Source organism: Apodemus sylvaticus, chromosome 10 (genome assembly GCF_947179515.1).
Source record: "Apodemus sylvaticus chromosome 10, mApoSyl1.1, whole genome shotgun sequence".
Lineage (NCBI taxonomy): Eukaryota > Metazoa > Chordata > Mammalia > Rodentia > Muridae > Apodemus > Apodemus sylvaticus.
In genome coordinates this window covers 22,051,582-22,078,538 of record NC_067481.1, presented here as the reverse complement: position 1 = coordinate 22,078,538, position 26,957 = coordinate 22,051,582, and the positions used below count along the sequence as shown (strand labels likewise).

The 26,957-nt window shown below is 45.5% G+C and overlaps 1 protein-coding gene across 4 annotated transcripts in view; it reads right to left on the bottom strand.

Moving 5' to 3' along the window:
- Stat3 (signal transducer and activator of transcription 3) overlaps window positions 1–26,957 on the bottom strand; it is a 51,489-nt gene that overhangs the window by 19,464 nt on the left and 5,068 nt on the right. For all 4 annotated transcript variants that reach the window (XM_052197056.1, XM_052197053.1, XM_052197055.1 and 1 more), the window contains exons 2-4: window positions 4,363–4,513; window positions 2,025–2,169; window positions 1,353–1,451 (exon numbers count right to left, since the gene is read on the bottom strand). In XM_052197056.1, coding sequence (XP_052053016.1) covers window positions 1,353–1,451; window positions 2,025–2,169; window positions 4,363–4,490 — 372 coding nt within the window. In that variant the 5' untranslated portion in view covers window positions 4,491–4,513. The remainder of the gene's footprint in view (window positions 1–1,352; window positions 1,452–2,024; window positions 2,170–4,362; window positions 4,514–26,957) is intronic.

The window sequence follows — 26,957 nt, the reverse complement described above, 5'->3', positions numbered from 1 at the left end:
TTACTTGTTTTTATTCTGTCATTTTCTATTCTCTAGACTTACAGGTGCATGTCTGTTTTGCCAGCATGTGTGCATGCACATCCCATGTGTGCCTGGTGCCAAAATGGATGTTGGAGTCCCTGGAAATGGAGTTACAGATGGTGTGGGCCACCTTTGGGTGCTGGGAACTGAACGCAGGTCTGTTCTCCAGCCCAGCCCTTTGCGCCTACCACCTCTCATGTCCGGTCTGTTCTCTCTACTATGACCGCAAGTCTGCAAAGCAGGTCTGGACAGGCCAGTTTTGGAGACATTCTTCCCACTTCTTGAGGATGCCCAGACTATAGAATACAAGCCTCTCAGGAGACTTGGAAAAACAACCCGGCTGCTACACTGTTCCCCAGTATGGGAGCGACCCTGACTGAGAAGACACAGAGAAGTACCACAGACAGACAGACCTTCACAGGCCCAGCCCCAAAGCTGGCCTCTCCCTCTCCTATATCCTAAATTTGCCTAGGGCAAGAATGAAGGTTTCATCCCTAAAAATAACATCTATGTTCTGCAAGCAGTGGTCTAGGGTCTCTCAAGGTCCATACGGATTGCTGGGGAGGTGTGCTTTGCCAACTCTCAAGTTCTAATTCAGGGGTCAGGCACTGGGGAGTCCCTGTGGACCAGGCATGGTGGCTCACATGGAGGTCGAGGCAGGAGGATCTAGAGTTTACCACACTGGGGTATGTATTGAGACCCTGACTCAAAAGGAAGCCGAGCCTGGTGGCCCATGCCTAAAATCTCAACGACTAGAGACTGAAGCAGGGGACTGGTGTGGGTTTGACAGGGCTCAGCCCACACACAGAGTTCTAGGCAGCATGGTAACAGACTGAGTCTCAAAAGCTGAAGATGAAAACAAGAAAAGGGCGTGTGGGAAGTTTGGCAGCATCACCGCAGCCCCAGCACTTGGGTGGCAGAGGCAGGAAGATTATCCCAAACTGGAACTCAGCTGTGCATAGCAAGAACCTGATCAACAACAATCCGGGGCTGGGAATGTGGCTGCAAATGTGTCTGTTATGCACGCAGCCCTGGTTCTGCCCCTGCACCTCACTTACAGGATGTGGTGTGAGCAAGCACCCCAACTCCCAGTACTCAGAAGAGGAGGCAGGGGAATCTGAGCTCAAGTTCCCCCTTGGCTGCAGCAGCTCTTTGTTAGGGAGTGGAATGGAGATGGATGAGCTAGACTGTCATCGTTGAGGTGTGTTTAGGCTTGCATGTAGGCCGCGGATGCTCTCCTCTTCAGCTGTGTTAAACTGTCACTGCTCATGTATTTATATAATCGCTTGCTCCCCAGTCCTGTTCCCCACTTTGCTTCTTCTCAGTCTCACCTGAGCTGCCGTGGCTGCCGTCTGGAGGAGGCGAGACTCTTCCCACAGGCACCGGGCCACAATCCTGGCAATTTCCATTGGCTTCTCAAGATACCTGCTCTGTAAGCAAGACCAAAAGAGAGTGGGAAGCTAGAGCCAACTAAGGAGATGCGAGTGAACTTGGAGAACTTGAGTCACTTCCTCAAAGCCTCTGTAAAACAATAGACCAAAGGCGTCAGCATCTGACTGACATCCATAGGGAAGGGAGGGCAAGAGAATGTGGCCTCCAAGATGGCAGAAAACAGAAGCTGAGTCCATCCTGGCACAGTATGTCATCTGATTTTATAGGCAAATGGTTGACTTTACCCAGAAGCACCCAATCAATGGCTAAACTTATAACAGTTAGAACTGAGAGCCATGTGCCTAGGACAAGTGGGTACTATTAATGTGCTTTTATGACAGAATAACATTAAACCCTTGCTTATTGCTGCAACTGTAACATAAGAAGTGAATTTCTAGTAATGGTGCCCAGGGGCCAGTGTACAGGGAATTGAGAAAAAGCTAATTACTTCTCCTTTGATTTAGAGTACAAGACAGGCGTCATTTAGCCAAGTGAGGAAAGAAACACTTCCAGGAAGGACAACAGCACTCCACTCTGTGGGTCCAGCGTCTCACACTCCTTTCCTACCGCACCTGCAGAAACTGCTTGATTCTTCGCAGGTTGTGCTGATAGAGGACATTGGACTCTTGCAGGAATCGGCTATACTGCTGGTCAATCTCGCCCAGGAGGTTATGAAACACCAGTGTGGCATGTGACTCTTTGCTGGCTGCATATGCCCTAAGAAGAGGAAGTAAACTGCATGAGTCTTTTGGAGAGCCTTTTGTGAGAGCACACATATGTAACAGGATGGTGGATGCAGGAGGATCAAGAGTTCAAGGCCAGCTTTCCCTAACTAGAGAGTTCCAAGCCAGGCTGGAGAACCTTCTCTCAAAAGCAGTAATAATAGGACTCTACATCATATACACCCAGAATCCACCATCAAGGGGATGTTATAGCATCTGATGTCATAACACATTCATCATTTTCCACGTCTCTTTCTCAGATCAACAATACCATCACTAGGCGGTATAGCTCAGTGGCACATGCTTGCCTAGTGTGCGCAAGGCTCTGGGTTTGATCCCAGCATGGAAAAAAAGAAAGGTTATTATGAGAATGAGTCCAGATATTATTATTCATTCTTATAAAATATTTGAGCAAGATGCACAGATACAAGTCTAGTGTGGTGCAATATCTATAATCTGAGAACTACTTGAGAGGCTGAAATAGGAGGATTGAAAGTTGGAGACCAGTCTGGACTACATAGTAAGTTCAAGGCCAGTTCTAGGCTATATAGTAAGACTTTTGACTCACAAACAAACAAACAAACCCACACCTACCATCCTAATACTTGGGAGGTAGAAGCAGGGGAAAAGTAGTTCAAGGGACCCTCAGCCGAATGCAGCCAAGTAGCAGGCTAGCCTAGACTACAAGACCTTGTCTTAAAACAAAACAAAACAAAAACAGGGGATGGTGAGATTGCACCATAGATAAAAGTTCTTGGTAGGGAAAGCTGATGACTTAGTTTAATCCTTGGAAAGCAGAAAACTGACTCCACAAAGCTGTGCTCTGACCGCCACGTGCACACGGAGGCATGTCCATGCGCTGCCCCGTAACACCATACACACACAATAAACAACCAACCGCCACCGCCACCGACAACGACGAAAGGACAGATGCAGTCTGGCAGTTGGTTCAAGCTTAAGAGCAATGAGGACCTGAGTTCCCCTCCACAGAACTCACATAAAAATGCTGGGCATGCCAGTGAAGGTGGCAAATACATTATCATTTTTGGTACTTTTTTTTATGGGATTTCTGCATGCACGTGTGTCTCTGCATCTACAGGTTTCTTATACTTTGGCTTTTTTTTTTCTGTTGGTTTATTTCACCTTATTCCAGTTTGTTTGCCTTATTTTATTACTGTTTTTTAGTGCCTGCTTGTGTTCTAGTAAGAGAGAGAAAGGGTGTGGATTTGGGTAGGAGGGGAGTTGGGGAAGATCTGAGAGGAGTTGGGGGAGGAGAAAACATAGCCAGAGATATATTATATATTTTAAAAATCTATTTTCAATTAAAAAAAGAAAATGCCGGGCACAGTAGCACATGCTTGTAAGTCCAGCATCAGAGATAGATCCTGCAGGTCTGCCCTAATTGGTTAACTCCAGACCAATGACTGACTCAGTCTTAAAGGACCCAAAAGGCATTCCTAAGGATGACACTTGAGGTTGTTTTCTGGGCTACATACATACACACACACACACACACACACACACACACACATGCCTGAATCTATACAAACATGCACATAGATGTTTTGTTTTGTTGTTTTAAAAAGGACAGATGAGGTTGTTTGCCTTAAATTGTCCGTCGACCCTGTGTTCAGTCAGATTAGTGCATATAAGTGCTTATTAGCATAATGAGCAAAAATGAGGTGCTTCTCACCTCCTTGGCCCTTGGCCCAATCAGGTATGCATTCTGGAAAAAGTAGGTCACACGTGCGGAGGACTGACTGAGGCCAGAACTAGCAGATGGGCCTGAATACCCTAAAGTGAGGTAGATAGCTGGCATTTCCTCTCCGCCTCTATTTCTCTCATCCCATGTCTCCTCTTTAACAGCCACGTGTATGATGGACCCCAATTTTTACCTGACATAGAATTCTCAGATATCTCACTGAGAGTCAAAATGTGCAGAGATCTCATCAAGTAAGTGAGACACAAACCTGACTTCTAAACATCTACCAGCAATCTGTCTCAAGGTGCACAGAGGCCACTGGCCACATGCACTTTGACCAGGTGCTTTAAGAGACTATGTTACCTATGCTCTCCTAACCCTTCCCCAGTCCCTGCCCTCATGTGTCTTTGATGAAAGGGTAAGAACCTAGAAATGGTGTGTCCCTGGCTCCTTCCCAAGACAGGGAGTTTCTCAGGAAAGACTCACCAATCTTGACTCTCAATCCACGGTGCCAGGAACTGCCGCAGCTCCATGGGGAAGCTGTCACTGTACAGCTGGTGAAGCTGCTCCAGGTAGCGCGTGTCCAGCTGCTGGAGCTGGTTCCACTGAGCCATCCTGCCGCAATCAGGGGTCTCGACTGTAAACCAAAATATATATGTGGTCACCACAAGCCCTTGTAGGGGATACAAAATCTGAAAATATCCTGGTGGCTTTGAGAAGGAACTTGTATGTTTTTTGTAGTCTTTTAAATAATACGTGCACATTCACAAATCCTACCGCCACAGCTCTGCCCGTCCCTGGATGCTGGGGATAGAACTCAGGGCCTTGCACAAGCTGTACAAGTTCTTCACCACTGAGTTAATCGCCAGGTCCTTCATTTCCTGAAATGGGGTCTCAGGCTAGACTTGCTATTTCCTACCTCTGCCTCCTAAGTGCTTGAATTTCAGACATGAGCTGCCTGCCACACAATTTCTTCTCTTACTATTAGGTGCAATTCTATGTCTAGAATCTACTTTCAAGCCAGGCTTAATGGCTCATGCCTGTAATCCCAGCACTCCTATGATATCTTGGCAGAGAAGTCAAGGCTAGCTTGAGCCCTATACCCTCTCCACCACCCCCACCTCCGCCCACACAGGGGGAGACAGAGAGAGGCCAATCTCAAGCACTGGAGAGGTGGCTCAGCTGTTTAATACACTGTTGCTCTTGCAGAGGATCCAAGTTCAATTCCCAGCACCCATATGGTGGCTCACAGTATCCTTAACCCCTGCTCCAGAGGATCTGATCTGACCCACTCTTCTGATCTATGAGGGCCCTAGACAGTCACATGAATACATCTGGGGAAAATACTCATTAAAATAAAACAAAATAAAAATTAAAAAAAGAAACAAACAAACAAACAAACAAAAAAAAAAAAAAACCTGACCAGGGCTGGAGAGATGGATCAGCGGTTAAAAGCACTGTCTGCTCTTCTAGAAGTCCTGAGTTCAAATCCCAGCAACTACATGGTGGCTCACAACCATCTGTAATGAGATCTGATGCCCTCTTCTAGAATATATATATATTCTAAATCTGTCTTTATACAGCCTGACACATATATAGAATATATGCAATTTCTCTCCAGAACAAGTATCTGAGGCCTAAATAACTATGAGTAAGAGCCCAAGATCAGGGATCACTGTGTGCAGGCAGCACTAGCTGGGTAAGAGCCTGCCTCCTGCAGGCAGCACTAGCTGGGTAAGAGCCTGCCTGCTGCAGGCAGCACTAGCTGGGTAAGAGCCTGCCTCCTGCAGGCAGCACACTAGCTGGGTAAGAGCCTGCCTGCTGGAGCACAGCCTGAAGCGCAGTGCCTCTCCACGCAGTGCCCCAGTAAGAAGCCAAGAGCACTCTTACACAGAGGCCAAGTCAAAATCAGCCTCTCCTACACTGTCCTGCGGATTTCAGGACCTGATTTACACAGCAATCTATACCAAGTTGAAGGTGGGAAGAAGGTTCAGCTGGTACCATGCTTGCCTCTCACAAATGCTGGGGACCTGAGATTGGAAGAAAAGCTGGTGATACGCCTATAATGCCAGTACTAGCAAGATAGGAGGTGGAGATATGTGGATCCCGGAAGCTCAATGGCTAGTCATCCAGCCTACTTGGCCAAGTTTCAGGCTAACGAGATGCTGTGTCAAGCAAGGGGTGAAGGAATGACATCCACGGCTGCCTTCTGACCCTGCACACTCATGAGCATGCACACGAAGAAACATGACAGGAAATCTACATGACAATTATGTAAACATCACTGCACAGGACTTCACTGAACGGAAAGGTTGCACTGTTCCGCATGGGAGACACCAGTCACCTGTGGCACTGGACAATGGGAATACGGGCGCTCACACCCAGCATTTGAAAACAGTGAGAGAAATAAATGTATAGACCTCAATGTTGACATATTATTTTGGAAATGTTAGGCTAAATACATTTTAAAAAATATTCTTCCCACTTCTTTTAATAGGGTTACTAGAAAATTTAACAGGCTGGGTATGATGGCACATGTCTTTAATCCTAGTACTTGGGAAGCAGAGGTAGTCAGGTATCTATGAGTTTGAGGCCAGCCTACTCTACATAGTGAGTTCTAGGTAAGCCAGAGCTACATAGAGACCCCTGTCTAAAAAACAACAAAAACCAAACAACCAAACCCTAAGAAAAGAAAATGTAGTACAACTCATGTCACCTGATTGCTATTTATTAAAAGCAAGGGCACAGCCGCTCTGGGCCACATTATAAAAAATGCTATGGCCCTAATTAAATCATCTGCTTGAAATAGTAAATCCCAATGATATAAATTAATTACAAAACCATCATTATCTTGGACACAAATGCAGAGCCAGTCCCAAGATAAAAATCATAAAGCCGCACCCACCGAACCTACTGGCACGGGCGAATACGCCAGCTGGGGGCTCATTTTCAAGGCTTGTTTTATTGTTGATATGTAGTGGTTTTAGCTGGTAGATGGTATAATGGCTTTTTCTTACACCAGAGACCGGCTTGCGCCTTTTTCCATAAAACTGAACCATCAAGAATGACTAATTTTTGTGTTTTGTTTTGACCTAACCCAGACAGGTAACACTGCTAAACTATTCTACATGAAGGAGATTACCCTAAATCAAAGGCAAAGAGCAGGTGTTGTTTCCAGGAGAGTACGGACGTTTGCGTGACATGGCTTAGCCCTGAGCGAGTTACAGCCATGTCCTCATATGCTGCTTAGCTGCAGACCGTTCTCCATAGTTTAGAGATAACTAGCCAAACTATCTAGGAAAACCGCTGCCAATTGGCTTTGTTGTATTTGTTTTCCTGGAAAACATTTAAAAGAGCCACTTTACAACCTCAGTTCTGTTCACAAACTGATTTAGAGGCTGAGGACATTGCAGAGTGGCACAGAGTTTACCCAGCATGCTCAGTTCCATCCTCAGCATCACAAGTACCAACAAAATCAACTTAATCTGACCCACTTGTGGTGGTTTGTATATGCTCGGCCCAGGGGGTGGCACTGTTGGGAGGTGTGGCCTTGTGGGTGTGGGCTTTGATATCCTTGCACTAGCTGACCTTCTACTAGCAGCCTTCAGAGGAAGATGTTGAACTCTCAGCTCTGCCTGCACCAGGCCACCATCCTGGATGCTGCCATGTTCCTGCCTTGATGATAATGGACTGAACCTCTGAACCTGTAAGTCAGCCCCAATTAAGTGTTGTCTTTATAAGACTTGCCTTGATGGGCGGTGGTGGCGCACACCTGTAATCCCAGCACTCTGGGAGGCAGAGGCAGGCGGATTTCTGAGTTCGAGTCTCTCCTGGTCTACAGAGTGAGTTCCAGGACAGCTAGGGCTATACAGAGAAACCCTGTCTTGAAAAACCAAAAAAATCCAAAAAAAAAAAAAAGACTTGCCTTGGTCATGGTGTCTCTTCATAGCAGTAAAACCCTAATTAACCCTCACCCCAACTCTACCTTTTTTTGTTTTTGTTTTTTTAGCCTGATATGGCTGTGTAATCTAGGCTGGCTGATCTTCCTGCCTCAGTCTGAATACCAAGACTAGAAGGGTACATACCATGCCCATCTTCCATAAGTTCTAACTTTTGTCTTCAAAATCACTTGAAGCCTGTGCTTTAATAACCGGTTCATCAGGAGCCAGAACACAAAAAGTGATCTACCCAACAGTTTGAATGCCAAGTACCATCCCGGGTGCCAGAGTAGAAATCAAGTCATTGCTCCAGTGGGTGGATTAGAGTATGACACAGGCTTGCTGCTCTGCTGGCTTTCATGAGGCTTAGGTGAGCAGAACATCACTGCAAATGTACTGAGGAAAGGTAAAGCGTGAGTGGTCCTTTGAACAGGAATGCTGCTCGTATGTCTGAATACTTGGCCAGCAGTTAGTGGATGTGTTTGGGAAGGAGTAGTGGCCTGTTGGAGGTGTCACTGTAAGGCCTGATATCAGGCCTTATCTTTCTCTGCCTGCTACCTGTGAATCAGGATGTAAAGTGCCCAGCTGCTGCTCCCTTGCCTGACTGCTTCCTGTCAGATGATCATTGATTAGCCCTCTACAACTGCAAGCAAGTCCTAAATTAAATGCTTTCTTTAGTAAGAGTTGTTTTGGTCATGGGTCTCTTCACAGCAACAGAATAGTAACTAAGATGCTGTGATCCTATTTTGTTTTAAGGTATTTTATTTTATGTATATAAGAGTTTTGTTTGCATGTTATGTATGTGCACTGGGTGTGAGTATGTGCGTGTGTGTGTGTGTGTGTGTGTGTGTGTCAGTAGAGGCCAGATACAAACACTGAATTCCCTGTAAGTGGAGTTACAGATGGTTGATGAATGGTCATGTGGGAGCTAAAGACTGAAACTGTGTTCTTTGCAAGAGACACAGTTCTCAACTGTCTCTCAGCTATCTCTCCAGCCCCCATGATCCTAGTTTCTATAACTCAAGAGAAAAGGAAAATGAAACAGCAAGTCATCAAAGACTTTCTAGACTTCTCCAAACAGGAATTTCTTAGCTCTGTGGGGATAACCTACCAATAGTAAAGTCATAAGGAAAAAAATAACTGCAGTCTAATGAGGAACTTCTTACCAGAAAGATTATCATTAAAGTAACAGTCCTCATTTGAAGCCAGGCAGTGGTGGCGCACGCTTTAATCCCAGCACTTACTTGGGAGGCAGAGGCAGAGGCAGGCAGATTTCTGAGTTTGAGGCCAGCCTGGTCTACAGAGTGAGTTCCAGGACAGCCAGGGCTACACAGAGAAACCCTGTCTCGAAAAAACAAACAAACAAACAAACAAACACCCGTCCTCATTTGAATAGTGCAGTCTAAAGAAATCAAGGGAACCACAGGGGACCACACATGGCAGGGTCATCACACAACTTTTGCACATAGGTGAACCAGTAAATTTAAAATGGAGGAGATGGAAGAAGAAGAGAGGGACAACATTCAAAAGCACATAAAAATCGACCACAGAAAGTGATACAGAGACATTTCCAAAGCATCGGTGCAATGAGACTCGCCCTTAACCCCAGCATTTGGGAGACAGAAACAGCAGGCTCTGGAGTCTAAAGCCTGCCTCAGCTACATAGTAAGTTCAGTGCCCACCTGAGCTATGCAGGACTCTACCTTTGAAAAAAGGACAATCCCTATTCTATTTTACAGTGTATCAAAAAGTCTTCTTTGGACCCACATAATTGGATATGTAACGCAGACTGGCCTGGGGGATGGGGGTGGGAGAAGGAGAGGGAGGGGGAGGAGAGGAAGGGGGGAGGACACAAATGATGTACTAACCATTATTGATCTCGGTCTGTTCCTAAGTACTGTAACCCTGAATCCTGGACCCATGGTCTGGCTGCCCCGGGACGAGGAAATCCCCCTCTACACCGAGTAATGTTACAGAACCTTGCTCCTTAGGTTAAAACTATTGGTTGACTAAACATGCAGAAGAGAGGTAGGTAAGGTTTCGGTTCCTGGGCTTGGTGTCAGAAAAAGGCCCATGAAGGAGAAGAGAGAGAAGGTAGAGGGAGGAAGACGCCGTGGGGTAAGGGATTGAGAGCCATGAGGGCTGACCAGCTGGAGGAGAAGCAGCCCAAGTGGCACATGGCAAGTTCCCTGTGAGTCAGGGTTATTTACCCGAAAGTAGACAAAATGGCCCTAGAGAGTGGATATCTGCTCAGCTTTAGTGCTGCTTCAGGCTAATTATAAATATAAAAGTTTTGTGTCTTTTACCTGGGAACTAAATGATCTATGGCCAGGTAGAACCTCCGACTGAGATATTTATGAAAACAGGATATGCACCGGATTTGATTCAAATGTTGCAGATGAAAGGAGCCAGAGGAGTAGACCTTTAGACTGAAGCGACACAGCCAGACCTGCTTTTCCAACCACCAAGTGAACAGTCAGAGCTGCCTCTAGCTCGACATAAAAAGCAATAAGAGACTGCATTTGTCTGTAAGGTTGCCTCCCCAGGCTGTGATCCTTCCACTCGCCCCACAAGGCTTGACTGCCGAATAGGCCTCCGCTCCGCAGAACAGGGACTATCCCGCCTTGGAACGCCTGTTCTAAACTTAAGTGATGCCACAGGTGAACAGTAGCCTTCTGACAGGTTAGTTCCTGTGCTGCTCCTTCCCAGCATCTAAGACCCTCTCATCAGCATTTAACAAGAATTCCCACGGGTGCGGTGGCTCATACCTTTAATCCCAGCACTTGGGAGGCAGAGGCAGGTGGATTTCTGAGTCCGAGGCCAGCCTGGTCTACACAGTGAGTTCCAGGACAGCCAGGGCTATAAAGAGAAACCCTGTCTCAAAAAAAAAAAAACAAAAAAAAAACCAAAAAAAAAAAAAATTCCGTTTCTCAGTGCCCCAGGGAGCCAAAGAGCTACAGCAGTTCATCCAATTACCTAGGAGTTACCAGAGATAACCACTGAGATTTCCCTGATATGGAGAAGCATGCGCATTATAACAGACCCTTCTGTTATATCCTAGGGGTCAAGGGGAGGGGATTAGCATCTGACGACTGCACCTCAGGACAGGAGATGTCCAACGATCAAATCTCTCTACACATATTTTGCACAGGATAGCTCTAGGCCTAACAACACTAAAGTTGAAAACGAATGCTTTCAATTCCTACCCTTAGAGCTTAGATGTGGGAAGACCAGTTTAAGGACATCCTCCAGTAAACGGTGAGTTTGAAGCCATCCTGGACTATACTAGACCCTGTCCTAAAACAACCACTACCAACATACAATGAAAAACCCACTAAGTACTATTCAAAATAAAAAGGTGAATGTCAAGAAGAACCTTGGTCCTGTAATCCCTACACTCTGGGAGGCAGAGGCAGGTGGATTTCTGAGTTCGAGGCCAGCTTGAACTACAGAGTGAGTTCCAGGACAACCAGGGCTATACAGAGAAACCCTGTCTTGAAAAACCAAAAAAAATCCAAAAAAAACAAGACAAAACAAAACAAAAAAGAACCTTGGTTGAAGAACAATCCAAAAGCTGGAGGTGGAGCTGAGCTGGTGAAGGGATTGCCATGGCGTATGAGGCCCTGGGCTCCACTGCCAACACCGCATAAAAAAATCACACAAGGCGTAGTGATGTGCACACAAAAGCACTCAGGAGGTGGAGGCAAAAGCATCAGAAATTCAAGATCATCCTTATTATACAGTAAATTTGAAGATAGCCTGGGCTACATGAGAACCTGTCTCAAAAAAAGAATAAAAAAGGGAAGAAGGGAAGAAAGAAAGAAAAAAGAAAACCAGTGTCTATAGCTAAATACTATATGGAACTTTTGTCCCATCTTTGTGCTAATCCTATATTATTAATATTATTGTTGTTAGTGTATGTGCTAGTAGTAGTAGTAGTAGTAGTAGTAGTAGTAGTAGTAGTGTGTCCTGAAGACAATATTCAAGGACTCAGTGCTCTCGTTTTTTACTGTGTGGGTGGGGCTCAAACATCGGTCGTCAGGCTCAGCTGCGAGCATCTTTACCTGCTGAGCCATCTCACTAGTCAAGACAATATTTTATCTTCATTTTACAGGAGAAATGAAGGCATGGAATTTTACATATTTATTGAAGGTCTCACCAGCAGTAAAGGAATGGGGTGAGGCGCCATCCTAATACAGCCTGCTGTCAGAATTCCTGGGGATACAGATGCTGAGAATTTTGTAAGTAGGCCATGAGTCAAGCACAATGCTAAGCCAAAGAACTTCCCTAGAGTTCCAACATATGTATGGTGCCTGAGCCAAAGGGTCTGTTCTTCTTGTGCCTGGCCACATCTAGGAAGTCACAGTTAATTGTGTAGATCACAATTTAAATCGAGTTTTAAATTGGGCAATGGCATAGAATGCTTTTAATCCCAGCACTCAGGAGGCAGAGGCATGGAGGCTCTCTGTGAATTCAAGGCCAGCCTGGTCTACAGAGTGAGTTCCATGACAGTCAGTACTGAAAGGCCTTGTCTCCAGAAAAGATCTCTCGGATATACTTCAGTGGGAGGTGGCATGAAGGTCTGAGTGACATCTACGGACGAAGGAGGAGAGTCCAAGCTTAGAAACTGAACAGCAACAGGGACACAGGATGGGAGAGTTTTGGGCAGCTGCCTGGTTCCTGCTGCATCTGACACTTAGGTGGAGATGCTCTTCCTTGCGGTTGTCACAGCCGTAATGCAGACTCCAGGAAGGCTGCAGGGCCTCTAAAGCTGTTTCAGCTCTGCTGACTTGGGACACTGAGATTGCTGCATACCAATAATATACTTGCACTGAGACAAAGCAAGTTGAAATTTAACCCAAAAGAGTCAGATATCCAGAATCTGTACTCCAACTGTTTCTAAAACACTCCTGGACATCTACAGAAACACAGGAGCTTTGAACTGTTTCTGCACATCTGCCTGCCCCCCTTCAAGCTTGCTCAAGAGTTGCCAGCCACCTCCATAAAGGCCCACCAACCACTTTTTGCTCTGAGACTAAAAATCATCAACTATGAAAGCAAGAGACTGGACCCTGACTCCCCTCCGAGATGGAGGCCAGGTGTCCAGCCTCCCAGGCCTCTATCTCCTTATGCAGAAAAATGGAAGACAGCTCAGCTGTACTCACTTCACAGGGTCAGTGTCAGACATGACTGAAAGCACACAAAGCTAGCGGGACACAGCAAGCGTGCATGACGAGATGGCCCTGTGCCTGTCCGGCTGCCACCTGCCTGCTAGCTCCACTCCTCCACTCGCTGGGCTGCTCTAGCTCCTCTGCTCACCGGCCTTCATGTGTACAAACTTGCCCTCAGTATCAGTGGACACATGCCCTGCTTCAACTCCTGTGTTCTAAGGTCCATGATGACAGGACGAGCCCTGGCTTTGACTTACTAATGTGCCCCCGTCTCCAGCATCCAGCACAGCGCCCAGTTCACAGATGGCCAGACAGCACGTGTGCAGGAGAACTGATTAGCTGCTGGGGTGAATTATTTGGCATTAAGGGAACCATATTTTCCCAGGTGAGGACGAGCTCCTAGCAAAAAAGTAATCATTGAGGAGTCCAACTCTTTCTGTTTTGCTGTTTGGAAAACTCAACGACTTTTTAGGGATCTTTTAACAAGAAGAATGTTACTCAATTCAAAACAAACATTTCAGGGCTGGTGAGACAGCCCTGTGTTTAGGTCCCAGCACCTGCAGTATGGGCCTGTGAGCCAGTGCTAGGGAGGCAGAGATACAGGATCTCAAACAAAGCTGATAAAGTAAATGGAAATTTTGGAATTTCAAAGTCACAAGTCTATGATATAGCTCAATGATTACTGGAGAGAAGAAAAAGTTTCCCAACTTTATTCAGGTCACTTTCCCTTTAAGTAACCTTAATTAAGGATGTCCTTAGTTATTCAGCCAGGCCAATGTGGGCTAAGAACCTATTTGTTCACACCTATAATATTAGCACTCAGAAGACTGAGGCAGGAGAATGGCCATGAGTTCAGGAACAGCCTGGATTACAAAGTAAGAAAGGGGAAAATGGAGGAGGGGAGGAAGGGAGGGAAGAAATTCTTCTCCCGGGGGTGTATGGTGGCACACACCTGCTCCTTTCCCTTATGTCATCGTGGATTTGTGGTAGACCCTCACACCCAAGCATCCCGGGGAGGATGGATGACCTGTCCTCGGCATCCTTTGCTCGTCTCCCTGGACCTGGCTAAAGACATCCCTAGCCCAGCATCATAGTGCTGAAAGTGTGTGTGAAATGCCCTATCTCATTTGTGGTGCTGAGGATTCAAACCTGACCTTCGAGGGTTTAGGGAGGGGTTGTTGCTGTTTTTAAACAAAGTCTCACTAAATTGCCCAGGCTGGTCTTGAAATCACTCAGTAGTACAAGCAGGTCTTAAATTTGAGATCCTCCTGCCTCAGCCTCCCAGGTAGGTAAGACTTCAGACCTGGGCCACGAGGCCAAGCTTGATATGAAATATCCAATGCCTTGTTAGGATTCTCCAGGAAGGACAAAGGCTCTCCAGATCCCAGCCACCATTCTGCAAGAAACGCAAGGCAGACAGAGGCCACATACAGCCATTCAGTCTACCATCACAGCCAGACATGGGCTGAGAACTGAAGAAAAGCCAGATGTTCAGGCTTCCCAACTGAAACTCCAGGTACTAAGTAGTAAAGATAGGCCCCTCACCATCGCACCACGTCTACCAAAATCCCTGCCCATAGAAAAAGTTAACATGATAAAATGTTTGTCTTTGAAGCTACTGAGTAAGGTGGTTCACTGCACTTGTTGATTCCAAAGATGTTTTTCCCAAATGAATGACTGAATGCAATCTTTACAGTCTAACACTCGAGACAATATTTCACAATTTTACAGGAACAGGCTTTGCTGTAAAACTCTCTTAATATAAACCTCCTGCTTTCTCTGCAACACTTTCTAAATGATTCACCCAGTCTCACTCCTTCAAAGCACGCGCTGTACTCCAGCAGTCCCTAGAGCTCACCTCCAGCCCCACCCTCTCATGAGCGCCAGACGCTGGTGTCCAGCCGCCTCCTCCACTGAGATGACTAAGACTGTGTGGGTCTGAGGACAGCTGAGGCTGCTCATAGGCTATCTTAGAAAAAAGAAAGAGTATAGTTGTGGTCTTAGCAGAGCAACATGCAAAATGCATGCCTTTCTCTGTGGCTTTCTAACCTATGTATGGATTTAGGCCAGCTGTACAGGTCTCCACTGGCTTGCTGAATATCAGTAAGTCTTTGCCAGGTGCTCTGCTAACCCCAGAGAACACGGGTAGAGTCAGAATCCTCTCTAAGACAAGGACGAAGCCTGAGCGGCAGCTTGGGGTAGCACCTGATAAGGCAGAGTTCCGAGTGCTACGCACCTTGGTTCCTACTGTCTAAGGCACTGAAAACTGTTTGGATGGGAATGGCAGCCGTATGGATAAGAGAGCTGCCTGAAACTGGGCTCAGTGCTACTCAAGAAAGCTTCACAAAGAGAGCAGGGCTATGGGAGACATGGTCATTCTGGAGAGGAAGGAGCAGCCAGTCTAAGCAGAGGGAACAGCGTGTGCAAACAAGGAATGTGACACCTATCTTCTGAGTGATCTTGACCCAAAAGCCGACATGGCTCATGGACAAAGAATGAAAAGCAAGATAGCAGTGGACACAGAGAGATTCATAGTTCTAGAGCCCAGAGAGTGCAGGGTAGTACCTGAGCTCACAGAGCTAAGAAAATACAACCTCAAACAGCCCAAAGCTGGAGGGTACAGTAGATGGCAGGGTCAGAAGCCTCAGCAGATAGCAGGTCGGTGATGAGCCTATAAGCTGGGTGTGGTAACACATGCCTGTGAGCACAGCACTTGGGAAGCTACAGTAGGAGAATGGTGAGTTCAAGGCCAGCCTGGGCTATGGGCTGCACAGTGAAGCCAGGTCAAGGTGTAAAGGGATGGGAGTGAGAAGGCGGGGAAGACCATCATGTAGGCTTCAGGAACTGCCTGCCTTCTCACTCCCATCCCTTCATACCTTGTCTATCTCTGTCTGTCTCTCTGTGTGTCTCTCTCTGCCTTGTGATTACATCTCAAGATGTGAGCTCTCAGTTACTTCTTCAGTGTTAGGTCTGCCTGTCTGCTGCCATGCTCCGTGCCATTATGGTGTCTAACCATAAGCCCCAAACTACATTTTTCAAGTTCCCTTGGTCATGGTGTTTTATCACAGCAATAGAGTGGTAACTAAGACAGTAGACCAAGATCTACCATTTATTTCAGTGTTGAACTAAGAGAGAGCACAGACTTTCGGAGAGGTGGCTATTGGGTTAAGTTTTGGACAGTAGGACCAAGAGGCAAGTCCACACATAGGGAAAGTCAGGAAAGCAGCAGAAGGCAGGTGCTAGAAGCCCACAGGATGGAGATGCACACCTGTTAGGCATTATCAGAGTTATGGCTAAAATAACGGCTAAGTGAGCTGGGGACCTGGCTCAGTCGGTCGGTTGGGTGGGTGCCTGTCTTCCATGCACAAAGCCCTGGGCTTACTCCCCAGTCACCTAACACATACATATATCATACATACATACATCATACATACATACATACATCATACATACACACATCAAAGAAGTGGCTGAAATAACCTACACAGAGAACATAGAAAGCGAAGAGAAGAGAAACTTCCCCAGAGAAGCTGAAGGCACGTCAACCTTTAAGTTCAGAGGAAGGATGACCAGGAATGGCACCAGGAAAGGTCGGTGAGACTCAAGAAATAGGGCTGGAGAGATGGCTCATTAGTTAAGAGTACTGGCTGCTCTTCCAGAGAACCTGGGTTTGATTCCAAGCACCCACACAGGAGTTCACAACCATCTGTAACTCCAGTTCCAGGAAATCTAATGTCCTTTTCTGGCCTCTGTGAATTACAGGCATACATGCAGGCAAACACCCATACAGTTAAAATAAAAATCATTTTTAAAATTTTAATTAGAATGAAACCCAGAGCCCCCTGGAAGGCTATTTTTTACTTTTCTCCTTTAATTTATAATCCCAAAAGATGGGGACTAATAGGGCCCCATGAAGGCCAGTAAGATGGCCCAGCAGGTAAGGGCTTATTGTATAAGCCTGGTGACCTGAATTCAACCTGTAACTCATATAAATGTAGAAGTAGAACTAACTCCAAAAAGTTACCCTCTGACCTGTACACAAACACCAAGCACCTGCATGCCAACACATATATCACACATATACACACACGTTTTAAGTTGTTTTTTTTTTTTTAAAAAGAGCCCAAGAAGAATAATTCTAGAAATGGTGATTCTTATCAAACAATTATTTTGGAAGTTATAGGTACCTTAATATCAAATGCTTGTCCAAGGTTACATTCCTAACACCAATTTAGGATCAGTTTTTTTCTACATATTTTGTTGAAGAATACTTAGCAAAATCCTGTTTCAAGGAAAAAAAAAAAAAACAAACACTCCCACAGAGGCAGGAGGATTGCTGCAAATTTGAGGCCTGCCTGGTCTATATATTGAGTTCCAGGCCAACCAAGGCTAAATAGAGAACCCTGTGTTAAGGAATCAAAGCAGGACAAACCAGCAGCAGCGGAGAGCAGAAGCTGGGCAGGATCCAAGTCAGCAAGGCTCAGCTCCTAAGGAGGAGTCAGAAATCATCCAGAGGGACAGGTCTAGGAGCAGAGACACCAGTCTGAACAGAAGTGTCAGCATCCTGGTGTGTAGTTGGGCTGAAGCCCTACGCCAGCCTTGTCGAAAGGCAGTGGAACTACAGGTTACAATCAGACTCCCCTAGTGGGGTGGTGAGACTCACGTACTTCACTTCCTGGTCCTTGGCTCCCTGACTTCATCTTCCAGCATGAGGCTGAATTCTCCAACAAGCAAAACTAAAGACTGTATGCCACCTAAAATGTTCTGAGTAGGAGGGCTGCAGGTATAGCTCAGTCTAACAAGTGTAAGACCTTGAGTTTATTGAACAAAAATATTAAAGACATCCAAAGAGAATGTGACTACAGAGCAGGTTGGCGCCAGCCTGTGTACGGTGGCCCTGGTCTCCCACAGGTACACTCGAATATCCAAAACATACTCGAAACGTTAAAACTCTCAACAATTAACAAAACTCTCCATGTATAACTGGGTGGGGGGTTGGGCCGGGCAGAGCAGGCCTGTAAGCCCAGCTACTGGGGAAACGGAGACAGGGGCTTCCCAAGGTTACATTCTGCCTGAGCTACAACACAACTTCAAGGCTAGCCTGGTCAATGTTGTAAAACCCTGGTCTCAAAATAAAAAGGATTATTAACAAGGATTGGCGGTGTAGCTCAGTGGTACAGAAAACTTGCCAGTATGTAGGACCCTGAACTCTTGCTCGTTTGTTTATTTATTGTTTGTTTGTTTTGAGGCAGTGTTTCTCTGTGTAGCCCTGGCTGTCCTGGAACTTACTCTGTAGACCAGGCTGGCCTCAGACTCAACAGAGTTTTGCCACCCTCTGTCTCCTGAGCTGCCACTATACTTAGCTGTGGAACCTAAATTAAATTTCTGTTGTACCAAAAAATGGAACAAAACTGGGAGAAAGTCTGATCTGATATCACACCAAAGAGAGTACACAGACAGCATAAGAAAAACATGAAAAGAAGCACACCGAGACGCCATTAGAAGGCTGCAAATCCCAAACAGTAACAGGCAGCTTAATTCATATCAGTCCAAAGGACAGAGCAAAGATGCCGTCAGCCGAGCGGGTACATGCACTAGGGAAGGCCGTCAGGTGGGCAGGTACGTGCACTAGGGAAGGCCGTCCAAGGCTGTGTGTCCCTCAGCAAAGGGAATCTGAGCTCATGCTGCTGTGTGAAAGGAGGCAAGCTGAGGAGGCCACTGGACCACTGCCATCTAGAAGGCTACTGCTTGCATGATGTCATTCTGGGAAACAGGGCTATGGAGATAGAAAAAGGGATGAGCGACTGGCAGGGCTGCAGAAGGGGTGAGTGGATAGGGTACAGGGCTTTGAAGGCAGTGTGTACTTCAAATGGTACTGTAAAAGGTGGACGCACAGCATGTTTGTGCAAATCCACAAAATGGCCCAAGCACAGAGGTACACACCTGTACCGCCAGGACTCCGGAATCTGACTCAGATTCCAAGTTTACTTTCACCCTGAGCTACAACAGACAACATGTCTCCAACACTATCAAATATATGTAACAGTAAAGTGTGATAGAAACTGTGTGTTCTTTAATAACAACATATAGCTGCTATTATCAATTGCATAATATGTATCACACTAATGCAAGATGTTAGCAATGGAGAAACTGAAGAGAGAAAGTAGGAGGTATTTTCTACTTTGTCAACCTACCTGTATCCCAGCACTCTGGAAGCAGAAGCAGGAGGACCGCCAGAAGTCTAAAGCCAGGGAAAACTATACATCAAGCATATCAAGTAACAACAGGCCCACCAGAGCTTTATAACAATGACTCAAACAAACACAGACGGGCAGGAGTGTGTGTGTGTGTGTGTGTGTGTGTGTGTGTTTGAAATTAATTTAACTTTATGGAAAGCTTTTAAAAAGTCAAGCCTAGAGCTAGAGAATTAGCTGGTTGATAGAATGTTTACCTAGCATACAAGAGGCCCTGAGTGGAATCCCTTGCACCACATAAACCAGATATGGTACTCGGGTATGGGAGCACTGTAATCCCAGCGTTCAGGAGGCAGAGACAGGCAGCCATATGAATAGTTCAAGGCCAGCCTGGCCTACAAAGCCAGTGGCAACCCAGCAAGAGGTTGTCTTGAAAAGAAGCAAACAAAATACAAGGTCATGCTCAGCAATACAATGAGGCTGCCTGGGATAAAGACCCTGTCTCAAACAAACAAAGCAAAACCAAAACAAAACAAACATCAGTCTAACCACCCCCCCCAGATTAACTACATAAGCTTTTCTATGAAGTCTTCTCAAAATTTATCTGAGAACAATAAGAACGACTGCTCTCATGATTAGCTCCCACACAGAAGGCAAAAACAATGTAGTATTAGGGTCGGGAAGATGGTTGAGCAGGAGCCGCTGCCAAACCTGAAGATCAAAATTCAACCCCCGAGACCCTCATGATAGATCTGATCTATCAAGCAAGATCTGATGCCTAAACATCGTCCTCTGACCTCCACATGGGATAGATGTTGTGGTTTTGTCTAAGCTCCACCCCACACCTACCTGGCAATAGCCAGGTATGCCCCGCCCCAGAGATCTGGCCCACTATAAGAGGGGCTACTTGCTCCTCCTCTCCCTCTTTGCTCTTTGCTCTCCCGCTCTCCCATACTCTCTCACCTCTCTGCCCCTGGGGCTCTTCCCCCCCCCACGTGGTCATGGCCGGCCTCCTCTCTCTCTCTCTCTCTCTCTCTCTCTCTCTCTCTCTCTCTCTCTCCCTCTCTCTCTCTACCACTAACTCCCATCCCCTATTCTGAATAAACTCTATTCTATACCATGTCTGTGTGTGTGTGGTCCCTCAGGGGCAGAGGTGCCCAGGCAAGGGCTTGCCTGGACACCTTCCCCCACGCCGCCTAGCCACACTCGCCTAACCCCCTATACTCCCCCCTTTAAGCCCCTTCATCATCCTGCTGCCGAAAGTCCTCCAATGGTGCCCAAAGTCCTTCAATAGATATACACTAAATAAAGTTAATTTAAAACTTTATTAAAAAATATTTATTAAAAAATAAATAAAGTTAATTTATTTTTTTAAAGAAGGGATCAAGCTGAGCAATGGTGGAACAAGCCATTAATCCCCCAGAGGCAGAGGCAAGTGAATCTGAGTTCAAAGCTAGTGTGGTCTACAGAGTGAGTTCCAGGACGGCCAGGACTACACAGAGAAACTCTGCTTAAAAAAGAAAAAAGAAAAAGAAAAAAGAAGAAGAAGAAGAAAAAGAAGAAGAAGAAGAAGAAGAAGAAGAAGAAGAAGAAGAAGAAGAAGAAGAAGAAGAAGAAGAAGAAGCCAGAAGAAGCCAGAAAAGAAAGAAGAAGAAAAAAAAAACACTATGCAGGTTTCAGGGAGAGCAGTAACCTAAATTCTAAAACCCACACCCAAGCAGAACTTGGCCAGAAGCAAGAATTCACAAGGGATCTCTCCAGCCAATCTCTCAACCAGAAGGAACCTGAGGGGCAAGATAACATCAGCAGGCTCCCAGTAAAAGTCTTTCCCGTTTTATAGAGAGGGGCAGAAAAGAGAAGTGACCACAGCAGATAAAGGATCTGAGGGCAGGGCAGATAACATCCAAGGACAGTCACAACAAGAAGAAAGACATCTTCCTTTGTTTTGTATCTGATTTAAGTCAACATTTCTTTCCAAATTAAACTGTAATTGGCAGCAGAATTATCTTTAAAAACTATAGCCTCAGCCCTGCGGTAGTGGCACACACCTTTAATTCCAGCACTTGGGAGGCAGAGGCAGGAGGTTTTCTGAGTTCGAGGCCAGCCTGATCTACAGAGTGAGTTCCAGGACAGCCAGGGCTACACAGAGAAACCCAGTCTGGGGGGAGGGGGGAAACAAAAACAAAAAACAAACAAACAAGAAACCCTATAGCATCCTGTGGTATTGAAAGCCTTAATTCTAGTACTCAGGAGGCAGAGGCAGAGAGAGCTCTGAGTTTGAGGAAAGCCTGGTCTACAAAGTGAGTTCCAGGACAGCTAGTGTTTTCCAGACCCTTAGAAAACCAAAACAAAACAAGAAATCGGCCAAGCACTCAGAAGCTACCAGAATCTGGTGAGGGACGGCTCTTTAGTCAATCATGATCAATCCAATCCAAGATTCATTCTCAGGGACATAAATACCAGGAAAAATTAAGATAAAAGGAAATCTCCAAAGCAGTTTATCTTTAAGACAATAACTTCCAATTTTCTGGACAGGACTTCATTCATCTGAAGAATTTATGGCCCTTGTAAAAGTATTTCTCAAACTAAGGACCAATCTATCCCGTGAAACCTGGTATAGTGGTTACAATGGCCCTAGACTGAAATCCCAGACAACAGATGCTCCCTAAATGTAAGGCCAGCATGGGTTACAAAGGAAGACACTGTCTCAGACAAAGCTCATTTAAACACTTTACTTTGCGTGTTAACATAAGTAGCAGTAATAGCTTATGAAACGCAACCACATTTTCCGACGGGGGAGAAATTAATGGAAAAAGTGGTACTGCTGAAAGTTTCACAAATGCAGGGCTGCAGAGAGGAGGGCTCAGAGGGGTTGGGGGACAGGTGCCTGCTACACAGGCCTGGCGACCCAAGGTCCACCCCCAGAACCCATAAGTGGAAGCAGAGATCTGACAGCAGAAAATTGCTCTCTGATCTCCACACACAATCCTACACAGGCACATCACGCACACACACAGTATCATAAAAATAAATGTACCTTTTGTTTTTTTGGTTGGTGGTTTTTCAAGACGGCTTTTCTGTACAGCCTGGAACTTGGTAGACCAGGCTGGCCTCAGACTCACAAAGATCTACCTGCCCCTATCTTCCAAGTGCTGGGATTAAAGGAGTGTGCCACGGATCGCCAGCTAATAATGTGTTGTTTTTTTTTTTAATAGAAAATTTTAGTAATCTAATTTCTGGTTCAATAGAAAAGTGTTAAAGCTGGGTAGGTGTGATGCCTCAGGCCTGTCCTCCCAGCACTTAAGAGGTAAAATCAGAAGGACTGGGTATTCAGGTCTAACTCTGGCTACTATACAGTGTTAGTCTAACATGCATGAAAGCCAAGGAAGGGAGAAAGGAAAGGAACTTCGGGAGTCTCAGAACAGCTTGCATCTGCCTGTGGCAATTGTTCTGGTTACTCCAGCAAGAGTTGGCTCCACCCAGATACGCTGAATAGCAAATAGCAGATTATACATGCTTTCAAAGTAATCTGGAGTCTTTAATGCTACTCAAAAGCCTGTCAGGTTCCAAAGGACAGGCAGGTGTGCACTCTGGGGTCATCCTCGGCTACATTAAGATGTTCTCTACCTTGTACTTTGCATGGAGTGGCTGCCATGCACCTCTGTAACATATATTAGTCATTTAGGAAACATTGGCTTTTAGATGTACAAACCTATATGCTGACACACTTTAGTCTCCATTATCCAAAAAAAAAAAAAAAAAAAAAAAATCACATCTGATAACACTGAGGAGTTACACTCACTAATATCAGGAAACTACCAAATGGGGCAGTATAGTTTTTTAAATTTTTACTGCTAAGCTCAATTTTTACAGTTTTTTTTTTTTATCCTTTTCTAAGTTCAAATTTTACAAACTGCAACAAACATTGCCACTTTCCCCCCTTGGACAAGGACACCTCTCTTCTCTCATTTTTTAGTCCTATCTGCCACACCCCACGTCCCAGCTCATCTGCCATCCTCTCAGGGCTCTGCACAGCTTAGGCACCACTGCACCCCAAACCCCTACAAAACATTTGCCATCCAGGGCACCCCAGATACTTCTGCAGGAAAAAAAAATCACTTTTTAACTAGTAAACTTTACTTTGAAAGCAGCTTTTTAAAAATATAGAGGAAATTACATATATTTATTTATCTACTTATTTATTATTTATTTGCTCGCAGTTGGCATTTTGAGTTATGTTCCCCTTCTGAAGCCCTGGCTGCTCTGGTACTTGTCATGCAGCCCAAGTGCCCCCAATTTCACCAAGGCTGCTGTTCCTGCCCCACACATCTAAGGACTACAGTTGTAGGCTGCCACATTTAGTTCCAGAGCAGCTTTGGTTCTCCGCAAAACTAAGCAGAGTCTAGCATTCCCAGCACCTCCGCTGGTCTTATATGCAATGCCCCCACTGTAGACACTGAATCCCCCAATGGCTCCATGACCCTGAGAATCTTCAATACAGTCATTGGGGCTTGAAAGCGTCACACACCCAGAACATTCCCATTATAATGCCCTACGCAGAGTCTGCCCTGATGAACGAAGTCACACTGGATTTTTTTCACATATAATTAAGAATGAGTATTAAAGAGACCGAGGCAGGGGAATGCTGAGAGTTCTTTGGACTAGACAGTGAAACCTGTTTAAAAAAAATACATACACACATACACACATATACCACATACGCACATACCATATACATACCACACACATACCACACACACAAACACACCGCACGCACACACACACCACACACACTCACCACATGCACACACATACCACACATCACACATACACAGCACACACATTCACATGCATGCACACACAGCATACACACACATTCATATGCATGCACACACAGCACACACATACACACACAACACACACATTCATATTCAGGCACACATATTTACATACACACAGGCTTCAGAGCACTTTAATTATCTCACCCCCTCTTATGCATGAGTTTATTTTGATTAATGATAAGAAGTTTGTTTTTACTAAACATTTGACAGAAAGAAGACCACAACAAAACTGATTTGCCAGGGGAAATCAACCTTACATTAAATATTTATTATGCCCAAAACCACAAGTAGGAAAAAATTCAAAGGCTAACTATTTTAATGATAACTCACATTGTTTGGCTTACAGGAAAGGTAATTACACAGCTTGCATTTGGGTTTTGAGGTTTTTAGGATTTTGTGGGGGTAGGAGGGGGAAAAGGAAAAGTCTAATGCATTTAGATTCTGCCAGAAAAAAAAAAAAAGAGCTCTATAAAAGCAAAACAAATTTAGCATAGATGCGATGTGGGAAACTCCTAGTAAGCTTTCACCTAAGCAGGTACCGAGTCCAGGCTCAAAAGCTCAGACTCTCAAACCGAGAACAGAGGTCGGGACACCGCAAACTAATAAAATCAATCAGCCGTCGGGAAAGCAGATGGCTACACAGACGGGCAGGGGTGTCCTTTCCTAATCCCAAGCAGTTTTCAGAAATAGCGGCTACGAAAACTACCCAAACATCCCCCTAATAAATTGCACCCCTCCTCCACAATAGGGAAGCCATTATTTACAAGTTTTACTTTCTCTTTCAAGTTCTGCTGGCTTCCTCCTGCTCTGCTCGGGCTCATTGGGTTGAACCGGTTGCAGGTTCATTCCTGTCTTCTCCAACCCAGACTTAAAGAGGTGAATAATAAGTCTGACTCACTCGAGCTAAGCTGTTCTCAGCTGTGGGGCTATTCTGAACACTGTTAGCATCCAAAGAAAAGTTACAGAAACAGAAAAATAAAGCTTTACATATCCCGTGAAGGATATCCACGAACATCTGCACATCATACACACCCCCACACATGCTTGTACACACACAGACATGCACAGATGTGTGAGACGTATTAGATGCATAGGACACAGCAAAGCAACCCTGTGGGTCATTCATGGGTGTCACCCAACACCCAAGTCATCTGGATCTCTCCTTCACCCCTTTCTCCCTCCACACAAACCAAATTCTGCATTAACTGAACATGGTGGCTCCTGCCTGTACTTCCAGCTACTCGGGAGTCTGAAGAGAGATCCTCAGATCTTTCTAAAATATTAATGTAAAAGAAAATTTTAAAGCAGATGTATTTTCCTCACCTAATTCAAAGCAGAACTCCTCCTGTTAGCTTCTTCCTAAGAAAGATTCAACCCTAACCACTCCTCTACCCTTCAACTGTGTCTGTCTCTTGTCTTTTTGATATGGACCAGTGTGTGGTAGCATGCACCGTTAATACAAATACCAGGGAGGCAGAAGCAGGCGGATCTCTGTTCTGTGAGTTTGATGCCAACTTGGTCTATAGGGTGAGTTCCAGGCCTGCCACCACCAGAGCTACATACTGAAACCCTGTCTCTGTCTCTCCCTCATTCGTGTGTGTGTGTGTGTGTGTGTGTGTGTGTGTGTGTGTGTGTATGTGTGTGTGTATACATATACATAATGTGTTTGTGTGTGTATATGTGTGTGTGTGTGTATAAAATTATGTGTGGTACTAGAGACTAAATCCAAAGCTCTGTTCACATTAGGAATGTGCTATACCACTGAGTTATATCTCTGGCCCTTTTTCAAAAATCTGAGACAGAATCTGAGCAAGTTCCAGGCTGGTCTTGAACACCTAATCTTCCTACCTCAGCCTTCAGCATCTCTGGGGTTTATGGGCACGTACCACCAATCATATTCTCTCTGCTTCTCTTTTAAAAAATCGCTTTAGGGGCTGAAGAGATGGCTCAGCGGTTAAGAGCACTGACTGCTCTTCCAGAGGTCCTGAGTTCAATTCCCAGTCACCACATGGTGGTTCACAACCATCTGTAATGGGACCTGATGCCCTCTTCTGGGGTGTCTGAAGGCAGCTTACAGTGTACTCATCATATATATAAAGAAATAAAATCTTTAAAAAAATAAATAAAATCATTTTACATTCATCTACTCGTGCATATGCTGAACCACGCCACCAGCAGCACGCACCGCACGCACCCCCAGCCTCCGTGTCTCAAGACAGTGTCTCTACAGCCCAGACTGGCCTCATACCCAAATGTAGTCCATGGTGATGTCAAAATTCCGATCTTCTGTCTCCATCCCAAAAGAACTGGATTTTACAGGAGTTTGCCACCACTACAGCTGGGTTTACACGGTCCTTGGGATGCGACACACCAGAAGAGGGCAGGGTGTCAGAGCCCAATACAGAGCCACTATGCGGTTGCTGGGAATTGAACTCAGGACCTTTGGAAGAGCAGTCAGTGCTCTTAACCACTGAGCCATCTCTCCAGCCCCCAAAGCCATTGCTTCATACTAACTAGAGAAGTGCTCTCCTCAGCCGCATTCCCAGCCTGTAGCTGTACTTCTTAGAGCGCAGAAAGCTCCAAGGGGCTATTACTGCGCAGTGATCAACTTTCAATGTGCTGACTAGTAAAATAAATGGAGAGGATCATAGGTCTTTGAGGCTGCAGAGACTTACCATGAGAGTCTCTATGTAACAGGAATGTACAGTTTGCCATGTCTGTATCTCTATGTGAAAGCCTCCATCTCCTCTGTCACCATGTAAATCCCCAGTCCCTAGTCACTTAGTTTCCTCTGTAGGTCAAAAATCTCCCAATTACTCTTTCTTTCCTTCAGGTCACTAATGGCACCATGAATCATAACTTGCCCAACTTTGTAGTCAGAGAGAGAGAGACTGTAGATTTTAATAATAATTAATAGCTATGTGCTAGGCACTATGC